The sequence below is a fragment of the Nematolebias whitei genome, chromosome 8 (genome assembly GCF_014905685.2).
Source record: "Nematolebias whitei isolate Nwh7 chromosome 8, NemWhi1, whole genome shotgun sequence".
Lineage (NCBI taxonomy): Eukaryota > Metazoa > Chordata > Actinopteri > Cyprinodontiformes > Rivulidae > Nematolebias > Nematolebias whitei.
This window is the reverse complement of record NC_056505.1, coordinates 32,317,180-32,331,226: the sequence shown is the minus strand read 5'-3', so window position 1 is coordinate 32,331,226 and position 14,047 is coordinate 32,317,180. Positions and strand designations below refer to the sequence as shown.

The 14,047-nt window shown below is 40.8% G+C and overlaps 1 protein-coding gene across 1 annotated transcript in view; it reads right to left on the bottom strand.

The window, feature by feature from the left end:
- The window catches only part of ggt5a (gamma-glutamyltransferase 5a), a 10,633-nt gene extending 3,909 nt beyond the window's left edge, over nucleotides 1-6,724 (bottom strand). Inside the window, exons 1-5 of the mRNA XM_037680709.1 lie at nucleotides 6,621-6,724; nucleotides 5,988-6,115; nucleotides 772-961; nucleotides 523-683; nucleotides 208-354 (exon numbers count right to left, since the gene is read on the bottom strand). Of these exons, the coding sequence (XP_037536637.1) occupies nucleotides 208-354; nucleotides 523-683; nucleotides 772-961; nucleotides 5,988-6,115; nucleotides 6,621-6,724 (730 nt within the window). The remainder of the gene's footprint in view (nucleotides 1-207; nucleotides 355-522; nucleotides 684-771; nucleotides 962-5,987; nucleotides 6,116-6,620) is intronic.
- Nucleotides 6,725-14,047: the final 7,323 nt, after the last annotated feature.

Sequence of the window (14,047 nt, the reverse complement as noted above, 5' to 3'; positions counted from 1 at the left end):
ACACACACACACACACACACACACACACACACACACACACACACACATGCACTTGATATCACCAGTATCAATAAAAATACAACATTAAGTTAAAAGATTAATTTAGCTGACCCTATTTAACACATTGTTTTTTTTTTCTAATATTCTTTGTTATATCACTAGAAAGTGTAAAGAAACCACAACTCTAAGTTTGTGTCCAGCAGGAACCTTTCATGATGTTGAGGATGAGGCTGAGGAGAACGCCTGCTGAAGGGGGTGGGGGGATGTACATCTGGTACTCTCCCAAAGGGACAGCCAGCGCATCAGTTACATTAACTTTATACATTTCCAAGTCCTTTAGCGTGAGGAATCCTCCTGAAACAAAAAGAGCATAAAAAAAAGATCTTTAATCCTGACTGAAACCAAACTAAACTCAAATCAACTGCACAAAAACTACAACCTTTAAAGAACGCTAACACAGGAGTCTAAGCGACTGCCTCTTGGCTTTAAAGAGTCAAATAGATGAAGCCCATCTGACATTACCTGCCTCCTGTACATCAAGGATTAAATCCTCTGCTATTTTTCCAGTATAAAAACTGTCAGCGCCATTATTTGCAGTGATGTCCAAAGTGTCAGCCAGTTTCTCAAACTTCACTTTGTCTCCAGTATTCAGCAAGTTTCCTTTCTCATCTGAAAATAATTCCCTAAAAGTACAAACATAAGAGGGAAAAGTTAAAAATGTAAAACAGCTCATGTATTTAGTGCCATTGAGTGTCAGGTTTTGTTCTGTACCTCAGAGCCCGAGTCTCGTTTGTGTTATGGATAGCTGAGATGAAACTAGCCATAACAGCAGGAATTGTGATTCCCTCTCTGGCCAGCTTGATGGTCGGCTGGAAGAGGTCGGCCCACGGCAGTTTTCCATAAAGCTTGTGTACTTTTTCATAACCTCGAATTTCTCCTGGAACGCCAATCCACTTCCCACCTGCATGGATAGAAGAAGGAACGATCAGTGGTAGAAATCAAGCTGTAAATTAATTTTGTTATTGAATAGTTTTGAGAGGAAAAAAAAATCAATTTTAACTTGAGTAGACATAATCTCGCAGGAAATATAGGATCATTTAAATTACTCATTAAAAAATTTTTTTTTTTCAATAATTTTCTACTGGCTTTGTTTTTTTTAAAATGCCATTGTTATCGTATAGTTTAAGCTTCAGACCAGTACAAAAGAAAGTTAAATCTTGGATGCAGAATAGAGGCCCTATACTGAAAGACTGTTTTGAACGCACAGACTGACAGGTCTTCAGAGAAGCTGCTGAAAATGAAGGGGCACTAGACCTGGAGCAATACACATCCTCAGTCCTGGGGTACATTAGTAAATGTGCTGATGACATCACCACCATCAGATATGTAAAGAGTTACACAAACAGAAAGCCTTGGCTGAATGCAGAGGTTCACACCCTGCTGGAAGCTAGGAACACTGCATTCAGGTCTGGAAACTCACAGGAGCTGAGAAGAACAAGGAAAGAGCTGGTTGCTGGTATTAAGAAGGCCAAGGCTACATATGCGCAAAGGATCCAGGGTCAATTCACCTCACAAGACCCTTGGAGCATGTGGAGGGGCATTGAGTGTATAACAGATTATAAAAGCAGGAGTGAACAATGCCCTAGAGACCCATCATTGCCTGATGCCCTCAACAGGTTCTACGCACTATTTAAAGACCCAAACAGACCACCCAGCACTAGACTCACCTCACCACCGGAAGAAGAGCTTCTCAGTGTGACCTCAGTCAAAGTGAGGAGTACTTTCAGGAGGATTAATCCTCACAAAGCAACCGGCCCAGACAACATCCCCTGGAAGGTACTGAAAAACTGTGCCGATCAGCTCTGAGAGGTGCTGGCTGACATCTTTAACTCTTTACTTACCCTGGCAACAGTTCCCACCTGCCTGAAGACAACCACCATCATCCCAGTCCCAAAGAGCTCTACAGTGACTGGTCTGAATGACTACCGGTCATTAGCCCTCATCCCGATAGTTGCTAAATGCTTTGAAAAACTGGTCCTGACCCACATCAAAACTACCATCAACACCAACGAGGACCCTCACCAGTACGCATACTGCAAGAACCGATCTGCAGAAGACGCCTTCTCCTCTGTGGTCCACACTGCTCTCACCCACCTGGAGCAGAAGGACACTTACATCTGTATGCGCTTTGTGGACTTCATGTCTGCCTTCAACACCATGATCCCCCAAACCCTGATGGACAAACTACTCACAATAGGACTAAGCCCCTCCATTTGCAACTGGGTCCTAGACTTCTTAGCAAACAGACCTCAGTCAGTGAGGATCCACAACTACTCCTCCTCCACCATAACCCTCAGCACTGTCTCCCCTCAGGGATGTGTTGAGCCCCCTCATGTTTACTCTGCTCATGTATGATTGTGCAGCTACCCATCCAGGCTGCCACATTGTAAAGTTTGCAGATGATACAGTGGTGGTGAGATGCACCACAAACAATGATGAGTCCAGCTACAGGCAGGAGGTGGAACAGCTGGTGCAGGAAGAACAACCTTCACATCAATGTGAAGAAGACGAAGGAGATGATTGTGGACTTCAGAATGAACAAACACACCTACCCCCACCCCCTGAACATAGGAGGATCTGCGGTGGAGGTGGTCTCCAGCTACAAGTACTTGGGTGTGCACCTGAATGACAACCTCAGCTGGGGCAATGACACTACCAGCCTGATCAAGAAAGCTCATCAGAGACTCTACTTCCTCAGGCGGCTGAGACGAGCTGGTCTGAGATGTTCAGTCCTCACCTCCTTCTACAGGTGTGCAGTGGAGAGCATCCTGTGCTCCAGCATCAACATGCAGCATGGAGGCTGCACAGCTGCAGAAAGAAAAGCTTTGCAGAGAGTGGTGAAGGCTGCACAGAAGATGTTGGAGTCAGCCTCCCCACCATCACAGACATCTACACCTCCAGATGCAGGAAGAGGGCCACCTGCATCATGAAGGACCCCACTCACCCAGCACACACACTTTTTGCCCCGCTCCCCTCAGGAAGGAGGTTGAGGAGCATTAAGTGTAGAACCACTAGACTGAGGAACAGCTTCTACCCTGAGGCTGTTAGACTCATGAATATCTAATCAGGATAATCACTGTGAAAAATCACATCATGTTGCTGCTGATCTGTTTCATGTTGATGTGTTAATTCCTACCCATCTGCTCACACAGACTCATGTTCATGCTGCTGTTCGGCATATTGTTTTTGTTCTACTAGTGCTTAGTGTATTTTTTAGTTAAAACTTTCTTAGTTCATATCTTAGATCTTATTACTGTTTTTTTTTTTTTACATTTTATACTTTTGTTGGATGTAAATGGGACCCTGTGTAGATGATTTTGGTCCACCTCATGTACCACATGTGATGCAAATGACAATAAAGAATCTTGAATCCTTGAATCATACTATATAGATTCCTCAGGTACTTCCTTGAAGAAAACAAATCAGATGAAAGTTCTTCTTCTTTTGGCTTTTTTCTCTTCAGGGGTCATCACAGCAAGTCATCCTCCTCCATCTCACTCTGTCCTCTGTCATCACTCCAACTACTTCCATGTCCTCTCTAAATGCATCCATATATCTCCTCCTCTGTCTTTTTCCTGGCAGCTGCCTTTCTAACATCCTTTTACCAATATACCCACTGTCCCTCCTCTGGACATGTTCAAACCATCTCAGTCTGGTCTCTCTAACTTTATCTCCCAGTTGTTCAACCTGTGCTGTACCTCTGATGATCTCATTCCTAATCTTATCCATCCTTGTCACTCCTAAGGAGAACCTCAACATCTTCATTTCTGCCACTTCCAGTTCTTTCTCCTGTCTTTTTGTCCATGTCTCTGTCTCCTGACCATACGAATGGCATTAATTCCATAAATCTTTAACTAATGTGATGTGACGTTGTTTTTGTCATCTGTTTTAATTTAGTTCTTTTGCATGTGTCTTCTGTGAATGCTGTTGATGTTGCTACCATCAAACTGCTTGTGAATAAGTTGCAGGACAAACTCCCAAAGATCCAACAAGTAGATGTACAACAAGGACAGTCAGCTCAAGTGTAGGTAAGACTGAAGTACACTGTGTTGGTGTTGAACCCACATAGACAGGAAGTACTCCAAGGATCTCCAAGAGAGTGGCAAATTTGACTATGCTTGCACTCAGCTAATCACATTGCTTTTATCAAATATGCTTCAGGATGTTAGATCCTCTACTGACACCCTTTCCATTGGTAGAACTCCCCTTTACTTGGTCTCCATGGTTCATGATTTCCTCACCGCAGGCACCACTGACCAGATGACAACTCTATAAGCCCATTTAACTTACACACTTTGTAGCTCTGTCCCACTGAACATCGCCCCAAAAACTGGCAAAACCTCTAATTTGACGAGAATTTTGATAATCCCTCATGACACCGAATAAAAGACATCATCAGTGTTGGTAATTGGACTGGCAAAAAACACATTAAAGTGCTCATAATAAAAATTATTGTGTGAGTCTGTCAGACTGTCTAAAGGGCTTTGTGCATACCAGACTCACTGAGTGTGTAGAAACCTGCATATTAATGATATAGTAATCCCTTGCTACTTCGTGGTTCGACTTTCACGGACTTGCTCTATCGCAGTTTGCGGATGTACAGTACTGTACATAATATTTTCCCCCCAAAAAAGTGCTGCCATTTTGCAGTTTTCTGTCATTAAGCTTACACAATTTTGCCAGTCTAAAGATTTATGTTGCCCAGAAGCCATCAGTTCACTTCCCAGAAGTCAACACTTCTTCCAACCGCTGCTTTCTGCAAATGGGGGGAAAGTTTTGCAATGCAAAGTCAGAAGTTCTTTAAGGATAAGCTCACAGGACTGGCAGGAAAGTCACAAATAATTCTGAAGCTGAACTCATCCTTCAAGTTGTATCTTCACTGGTGAGTAGCTGCAGCTGATCTGGACTCAGTGTGACCTGGATTCTCGGACCTGCAGGCGACAGATGCTGCGGGGTCAGCCTGGTTCTGGTCGTGCAGTGCTGGTCCAGACTGGGCCAGAGGTGATGGACAAAATCCTGGGCAGCCTTGTGCACGGAGTGTCCTTCCTGGAGCGGCAGCACATGCACATCAAGCTGGATGGGGTGGTGGGCTTCATCATGCTGCATCAAGACTTTTCTTCATCTATCAGGTCGGACGGATCCGAGCTGCTGTTGTTCTGCAGAGCCCTTGTAAGTAAAATTTAGTAGCTACATATAAGTATGTTGTTAAAATTAGTAGGTTTTAAAGTTTAGAAAACTGATTTGTGGGCTTCATCACTGCAGGGTAGTCTGCAGAGACAAACCAAGTTGGAATAGAACAGAGTTGGACCGGAACGAGAGCTGCTGCTATTCTGCAGAGATCGTTAGTAAATTTATACAATACTGTTGTTTAAATGACGTAGGTTTAAGAGCTTCGAAAATCACAAGAGTGTGGAAAGGGTTCTAAATGCTTAATATATACTGTATATAGATACTAAAACAAACTACTACTCACTACTACTACTACTACTACTTGTGTACATAATTTGTTCCATCTCATGTACCACATGAGATGGTAATGACAATAAAGTTACTTGAACTTGTACTACTATCCCTACTTTGCGATTTTTCACTTATTGCGGGGTGTGTGTGTGTGTGTGTGTGTGTAACGTGGTCACGATAAACGAGGGATTACTGTGCTAATGACACTAATAACAAAGCAGGAAAAATGAGAAAGGCTTCTTACAACGATTAGGAAACAATTTTGTTTGACATGACAGGACAAGAACGTACCTTTTGCTTCATTGCAAGGCTTTGAAAAAGAGGCCAGCGTATCAGATGTCACACTTGAGGGTATAGTCTCTCTGGAATTTATAATTTTCACCTCACCTATGAAATGATTAAACATTCTCAGTTATCTCTGCTTCTTATTACTTCAGCTGTAGTAAATGCATGAATGTGTTTGTCACCAGTGCTGTCCATCACTGTGAATATGGAGCCCCCTCCGATCCCCACACTCTGCACATTGATAACAGAAGTGCAGAGAAGTGCAGCGATTGCTGCATCTACAGCAGAGCCTCCTTGTTGAAGGATGTCTCTGAAAAGTTCACATTGATCACTATCAGAGTTGGCTGATGCTAGAAAATATGAGTTTCTGTTTGGCATGTATACAATTTATTCGCTTACTCAGCTACTAAATATTATTTAAAATATATTATGAGCTGATGCTTTAAAAAGCTTGGTATGTAAGCAATACAGATCTCAGGTGGAGCATTAAAAACCACTGAATGGTATGTGTAACAACGGAAGCAACTTAAATTTACTTAAAAAAAAAAAGGCTGTACAAGTTCAAAATAAAACCACTTTTGTTGGATTACCGGTAATTCAGCTACCTGGCTTATTTAAGATATTAAAACATACAGTATATCTTAAGCAGGTGTTTAAAAAAGCTTGGTGTGCAAACAAAGCAGATTTCAGATGAAACATTAAAACCACAAGTGTTAAGTATACCATCAATGAAAAGTATGTATAGTAGTCTAAACACCTTAAAAATGAAACTTGATAAGACAATTAAAGTTTTTTAATCCAATACCATCACTCACCTTCCAATGTTTGAACATGTCTCTGAATCTGCAGCCACAGCAGCTCTTAAAAAAGTGCCTTCCGGACATCTGCGAAGCAAATATACAGCTAAACCCAGAAGCATGGAAACCAATAAATGCAGGATCAAAGCCCAAGCAGTTTTGTAATTTGCCATCGATCATCCCTTCAATGAATTCTAAGCGATCAGTAAATGTCCTTCTGTTCAGAATGTCTCATAAGAAATGTGACATTTGATTAAGCAACAGTGATTAATTATACACTGGCAAAGTTCCACCTCTTCTGCCTCCACCTCTTCTTATAGGGGAATTGCTTTAACTGCATTTAAACTTTAAAATGTGAAGAAGAATACAACTTTAATCTTCATGGAAACATGCAGCATTAATAAATGTGTAATGAATAAAAGCCAGAGTAATGAGACCCCTTCATGTTGGTTTGTAAGAATACCAGCATGCTTCAACTCTGGTGTCAGATGCTGTGCAGCTGGAAAGAATTTTACAGAAACTTCTTTACTTTTGGACATTTGTTATGATGTGTAACCTTAACAACAAGGCGTTTTGTTTGTTTGTTTGTTTTGTTTTAACATCCGGGAGCAGCTGATTAACATCTAAAAGCTCAAATACCTCAACTACAGCCCCAAATCACAAATGAGTTGAAAAAGGAGGTGCTGTGGATGAATTCCTGTCTACCTGGTGGCGGTGCTCAAGTACTTGACTGCTGAGACCCTGGAGCTGGCAGGAGACACGGCACAACAAGAAGACCAGGACCACCCCCGGCACCTGCAGCTGGCTGACTGCAATGACAAGGAGCTCAACAAGTTTCTGGGAGGAGCGACTATCACTCAAGGAGGAGTTCTGCCCAACATTCAGGTGATCCTGCTGCCCAAGAGAACCGAGCGACTCGCCAGGTCCAAGTGGACAGATCAACATCTGCAGCCAGTTTCTTCAGATCCACTGTGAGACCGTCCACTACAAGAGATCCTTCATGCCCACAGCCCCCAGCATCTACAGTATAACAACTCTTTAATAAAACCAGGATAATGAGTTACAACAACATTTAATTTCCCTTTGGGGTAAAGAATTTTGAACTGAACTGAATTCAGTTGTACTTAAAATCAGTTCATGACACACATTTTAAAGATATTTAAATACAATTTATTTATGTAGCCCTTTGAAAAGGATCTGTCATTGGCATAAGTGCTGCACACAAAAACAATAGTTTTACAATAGTTAAAAAATAAAACCAATTAAAACATAACTACACACAAATAAAACCATCAAAATAGAGCACACAATGTCAGCTCTCATGCTGTAATAAAAATCAGTAAATCAGTCAAAGCGTAATTAAAAATGTTGGGTTTTTTCCGGGTTTGGACCTGTAATTACATTTATTTCGTTGGGTCAGGTTCGGAAACGATAGCTATGGGCTGGGACTGGGGCCGAGTCGGGTCTGATTTTTTGGGCCCGAATGCAACTCTATAGTGAGTTATCTTGGTGCAGGTTTGTTTTTCTTTGATTAAATTTTGAACATGAAATCCATGTAAGCTCTTCACTATAGTTTCATTTATTTTATTACCATAAAAAACTTTAAAGAATGTCTTTGTTTGTTGTTGTACATCCATTTATCCACCCACCCATCCAGCTTAAATACTACTAGCACAGTAAAGTTTTAGAACCACTGACCAACACATTACAAGCAGGCTGGCTGAGATCAAAGCTACATTTTAGTGCGACAATACTTCTCTCTAGTGGACATATTACTGTATAACATGCTTTTGTAAAAATCTAATAAAATACAACAGTGTTCGTCTTATGAAGTTCTTAAAGTCATTTTCTCCTTCTGTTTTTGTTTTATTAATCTGTTCTCCAGTCAAGTCTCTGATCTGTCTAAATGATTTATATGCTTTTGGCTCATTTTACTTTCTGGGTCTTGGGGGAGCTGGTGTAAACCCTTTCATCACAATCAAACAAAGCTAAAGATTTCTTTCCAAGGATATAGTTTTGTATTTATTCAATATTCAAACAACCAAGAGAAGAAAGCCATGAGATAATGATGATGAAGAAGAAGGAGAGGAAGAAGCTTTTATCCTAAGACTGTACAGGACAGTGCTATCAGTACGGTCCCACAGACTCACATTTTTTCTGCCCACAACAATGGAAACAAACAGATAAACAAAGACTGATCTGTTTCCTCTGATGAGCCAATCCTCAGTCATTGTCAAACTCTGTCTACTCATTATTTCCTCAGTGAAACACTCAGTACAGAAGAAACATCCATCCATCCATTATCTTTTACCCACTTCTTCCTTTTTCAGGTCACGGGGGTCATGGCACTCATATCCAGCAGCCACTGTGCGAGAGGCGGGGGGCACCCTGGGCAGGTCTCCAATCCATCACAGCAACACACAAGACAAATCATTCACTCTCACTCACACCTAGGGACAATTTAGAGTTATAATCAGCCTAACATGCATGTTTTTGGTCTGTGGGAGGAAACAGGAGTACTTGGAGAAAATCCACGCATGCACGAAGAGAACATGCAAACACCACACAGAAAAGCCTCGAACCGGGATTTGATCTGGCGACCTTCTCGCTGAGAGGTAACAGCTCTGCTAACTGTGCTGTAATTCTGATAATGCCATTTAAAATTATTTTTTCCACTTATCCTGATGCATGTTCAATAATCCAGGTAGAAAAATCTAAAAAAATAAAACCTGATCCTCTGGACATTCAAAAAACAAACAAAACAAAAAAAAGTAGAAACATTTCGTCTCTCATCTGAAAGACTTCTTCAGTCTGAGGTGCTGTATTCAGTTCAGTCTTATAAATAGCACCTTCTCAGAGTGGATCAACCAGTTTTGCTGCTGACAACCAAAACCAGCTGATCACATGGTCAAGAAGGACCATCAGCCTAACAATGGATCATTAGCACACTGATGGCTGTTTACTATTCACAGAGGGCTGAGTGATGTTATTGCTAGTATCACTCAGCCCTCTGTGAATAGTAAACATCTCAATCCTGCTAGTGCCAGCATATCGTTCGCTGATGAGAAGGATTAGGCCAACAAAGAAGACAGTCACTGTGTGGCCCAGGGATGTAGATTCTGCGCTCCAGGACTGTTTTCAGTGCACAGATTGGCAGGTCTTCAGAGAGACAAATACATATGAGGGAGAGGTGGACCTGGAGAAATACACCTCCTCTGTTCTTGGCTTCATCTCCAAGTGTGCTGATGATGTCATCACCACCAGTAGCCTGTTATCCGAATCAGAAACCCTGGCTGAATGCTGAGGTAAGATCTCTGCTGAAAGCTAGGGACGCTGTGTTCAGGACAGGTAAGGTATCATTACTCCGAGAGTCAAAGAAAAGACTGACTACAGGCACTGCAAGGGCCAAAGCCACATACGCCCAGAAAATTCAGGGTCACTTCATCACCAACGATCCCCGGCACATGTGGAAGGGCATCAAGTGCATTACAAACTACAACATTAGGGATGTACAATTCCCAAGGGACCTCTCTTTGTCACATGCATTCAATAAGTTCTATGCTCGCTTTGAGGATCCTAACTTAGGTATTTTTCTATTCCAATCAGTTTTCTTACATAAAAATAAACAAATAATTTTCAAGTCAAAAGAACAGTTGCAAACCAGTGACACGTCAGTGTCTAATGCTCACTGCTACACACTGAGGACTTTTTCAACAAGCCCGCTCCTGGCTGATGGTGTCTCCAGCAGTAGAAAATGTTCACTCTGAGGGTGTGGATGATGCTTGTTGCACACACAGATAGGTTGTCAAGTTTGATAGCACTGACATATTGTCCCTCACATCCCACCACCAGGTCACTAGATTCACTGAGGTTAGGTTTGATGCAGACATCTGCACCTCTGTGTCTCTGCCTGAATCTTCTGTGATTCTCTGGTTTAGGGTTCTTATCATCTCCCTAATTGACACTAGAACACAAAACATCAACAGTAACATGGTTGTGTTATTATTGCTCAAAAACCATTATCTAGGCTGAGAGATAAAAGCTTAACTAGTCAACAATATCATTTAAAGCTTACTTACCTCCACCATGGAGCCTCCACTGTAAAAAAGGGCAGCAAACTTTTAACAACAAAGTTTGTGACTGTCCTGTGGCCCCTACCTCACTTTTCTTTTGTCTGTCTCTGTCCTCCTCACGTCTGGGTCAGAGGCTCCTGTGAGGCGAAACAGTGAGCATTAGGTGAACTGTTTAAGCAGCTGACCCGATGGATGAGCACATTTTTACAAGCTAAGCTTTATCTGTTAGTGTCAATCTTTAGTTAGCTTTGATTTTAGCTAGCTACATAGCCATAAAATAAAGCTACACACTAATATCTTAAAGTTAGAATTACATGGATCCTATAGTTTAATTCACCGCGATGCACGTATTAAGCTGCAGTAACGTTAACAAACGTAAACTTACCAGCTGAAATCCCAGACACAGCGTCGTCCTCGGAGTTCTTTGATGAAGAGGAGTCCGGTCGTGGAATGTTGAACTAGGTCGTTCATGCTCTCTAACACTCACAGGCTGACTTTAACGCTGAGAGGAGGAGGGGAGGCTGCAATCCTTCTCTCCAGAGCCCTGTAAAGAGAGAGTTGCGACACTCCCATAGACTCCCATAGAAAGAATGGAATGCGGAAGTCACGTGGGTCATGCAGCGGCAAAAAGTTCCAAACAGCAGCGGGTTCAGCATTGAACGTAGTTCATTTTCCGTGTTTTTCCGGTAAGTTAATGCAAATGCGACACTTTCTCCATTGTGAAGCGTTATCTGACTGTTTTGTACCTCAATTTATCAACATTAATACTTCATGTTGCCAGTTTTAGTTAATGAAACATGTTAAATTGCTAGTTGTGTTTTAACTGCAGCTGCTCTGCAACATGACAGTTTAAATGGGTCTATTTCTAATTCAACGTTTTAAAATATCTATTACTGCTTAAATTTTGAAAGGTGGTCTTTTTTAAATTTATGGTAATTCCAGTTACTGAACTCAACTAGAAAATATTTGGCCTTTTTTTCCTGAGAGATTCATTCAACCTTTATTTCTACAGGTAAATCCCATTGAGCCTCGAGGACTCATTTACAAGAGAGACCTGATTTCAACAAAGAATGATGACAACATGACAACAAGATTGACGTAATTTAGTTAAAGTTATAGATCATTTGTCAAAGACTGCAGCATAAATTGTGACATTATCATTAAAGAAAAACGTGATTGTGGAGATGAGTCAATGTTTTCATGTTTTCCAGGTAAACCAGAGGAGAATGACTTCACGAACTGAATGTTGCATACAAAGTATCACAAAGGTACAAGATCTCATTTTCTGTCTTCTATTAATCAATAACAGCTGAATCAAGATGATTGAATAAAATCACTTTAACACCATAACCTTCACAAAGTTGGTATTTACTGCAGGACTGTTGATTTACAGTTGTTTTATATTATTAGTTTAGTGTTTGGTAATCACGGGTCAAGTTGAGATGAGACTCTTTCAAGACAGAACAAGAAATAAGAATTATTACAAGAATATATCAGCATCAATAAACTGTAGGACAGTAACAAAACACTTATTAAACTATCACAGGTACATTGAGATGGAGCTGGAAGTTCTTCTTCATGCCAGTTGTCTTCATCTGATCTTTTGTAAAAATATGTCAATTTATTTTCCATTAACATTTTTCTTGGCAGGACTGAGTTAATTTTCTTGTCTGTGAGTTTCTTCTGTCCTGCTTATGTATTTTTTTGTTCTAATTGTTCCTCAGGTTGTTCATCTCTGTTCCCTGACTGCCTGTTGATCCATCCTCCTGGTCCTGTTGATCCATCCTCCTGGTCCTGTTGATCCATCCTCCTGGTCCTGTTGATCCTGGATCATCAGATCCTGACATGTCCCCGTCCTCTGAGGACACATTTTCATCTTTCCCTCATCTCACTCGCCTCATTTCTGTTTCTTCCTCAGTCTCTGAAATTACACCGGCACTGTTAGAATGAAGATTATTGTTCAATAAAAATATGACATGTCTTATTTAACACTGTTCGTAGCAAAGTTTAATTTAGAACAACATGTGTGATCACTGGTCTGATCACTGGTCAGATCACTGGTCAGTGGAAGTTCTGCTGTTCTTCTCATCTGGTTCTGGTCCATGAACAAATGGTTGAACCTCCTTCAGTCTCACACGTCCTCACTGTGTCTCTGTGAACTTTCCTCTCTCTAAATGTGCCTGTAGAGTGACATTAGTTTATTTTCTTGAACATTTCTTTGACAGTTCAACATTTTGAGCCCTGATTGAAAATGTTTGTGCAGATTAAATTTACAGCTCTATCTTTGTGTTGTTGTGATGATGATGAAGGTGCTCCTGCTGACTTGAGATGATGTCATTAATAAACAGTATAAATGTCAGTAAAAGTACTTTATTAAAGCTTGCTTTACATTTTACATATTTTATAATAAATTGTTTGGAAATTTATTTTTGCACAGTTAACACTTATTTTGTCATCTGTTATGATTTTAACTAGAAACCGTTTCATTGAAATTAACATTTTAATCAATGAATTACAGTTTTACAATAGTTGTCAGGCTACAATCAACTCAGTTATCAGGTACTTGGTTGCCATAAAAAACGACAAATACAACAATTATATTCAGGTCTCTCTTGTGAATGAGTCCTCGTGGCTCAATGGGACGAACCTGTTTAAATAAAAGTTGAATTAATATCTTCTATAGAAATCAAGAATTCATCCAGATGATCTAAGGTAAGCTGGAGCAGATCTGAACTGCTGCATGGAGGACAAGGTGGAGCATTATCCTGCAGAGAACATCAGAAACAGCTTTATAACAGGAGTTACTCTGATCTTTTTTTAACGTGTGTAACGTTATAAAACACTGACATGGCTATATTGATCACTGTATTGCATATACATTTTTTTTTTTAACAAATATGTGTTTGCAGTCTCATTTCCTTCTAAAATTTAATGATAAATGTATAAGCCGCTTCTAAAAATGCTTTGATAAAATGCATAGTCTGTTAAATAATCAGTAATCGGTTAAGTAATCAGTTCGTTAATGCTCAATAATTACTGAAAGACGTCAGGTAAAGTAAGAAAAGTCAATTTTTGTGTTATGTTGCGCCAGCAGCTGCTCAAACTGACTGACAGCGATGAGCTTTTTGGAACTATTGAGAGCTGCATGAACCACGTGACCGCGTATCGGCGAGTTCAAAGAGTGTCGCAACTCTCTCTTTACAGGGCTCTGCTTCTCTCTCCTTGCAGACAAACATGGAGCAACTTTCTCCTGGTAAATTTAAGCTGTTCTACAACACGCGCTGCACACGTGAACCCCGTCTGTGAGCATTCGATATACAGCCCTTGTCATGAACCAGAGGCCGGATCGCAAACAACAACAACAACCACTGA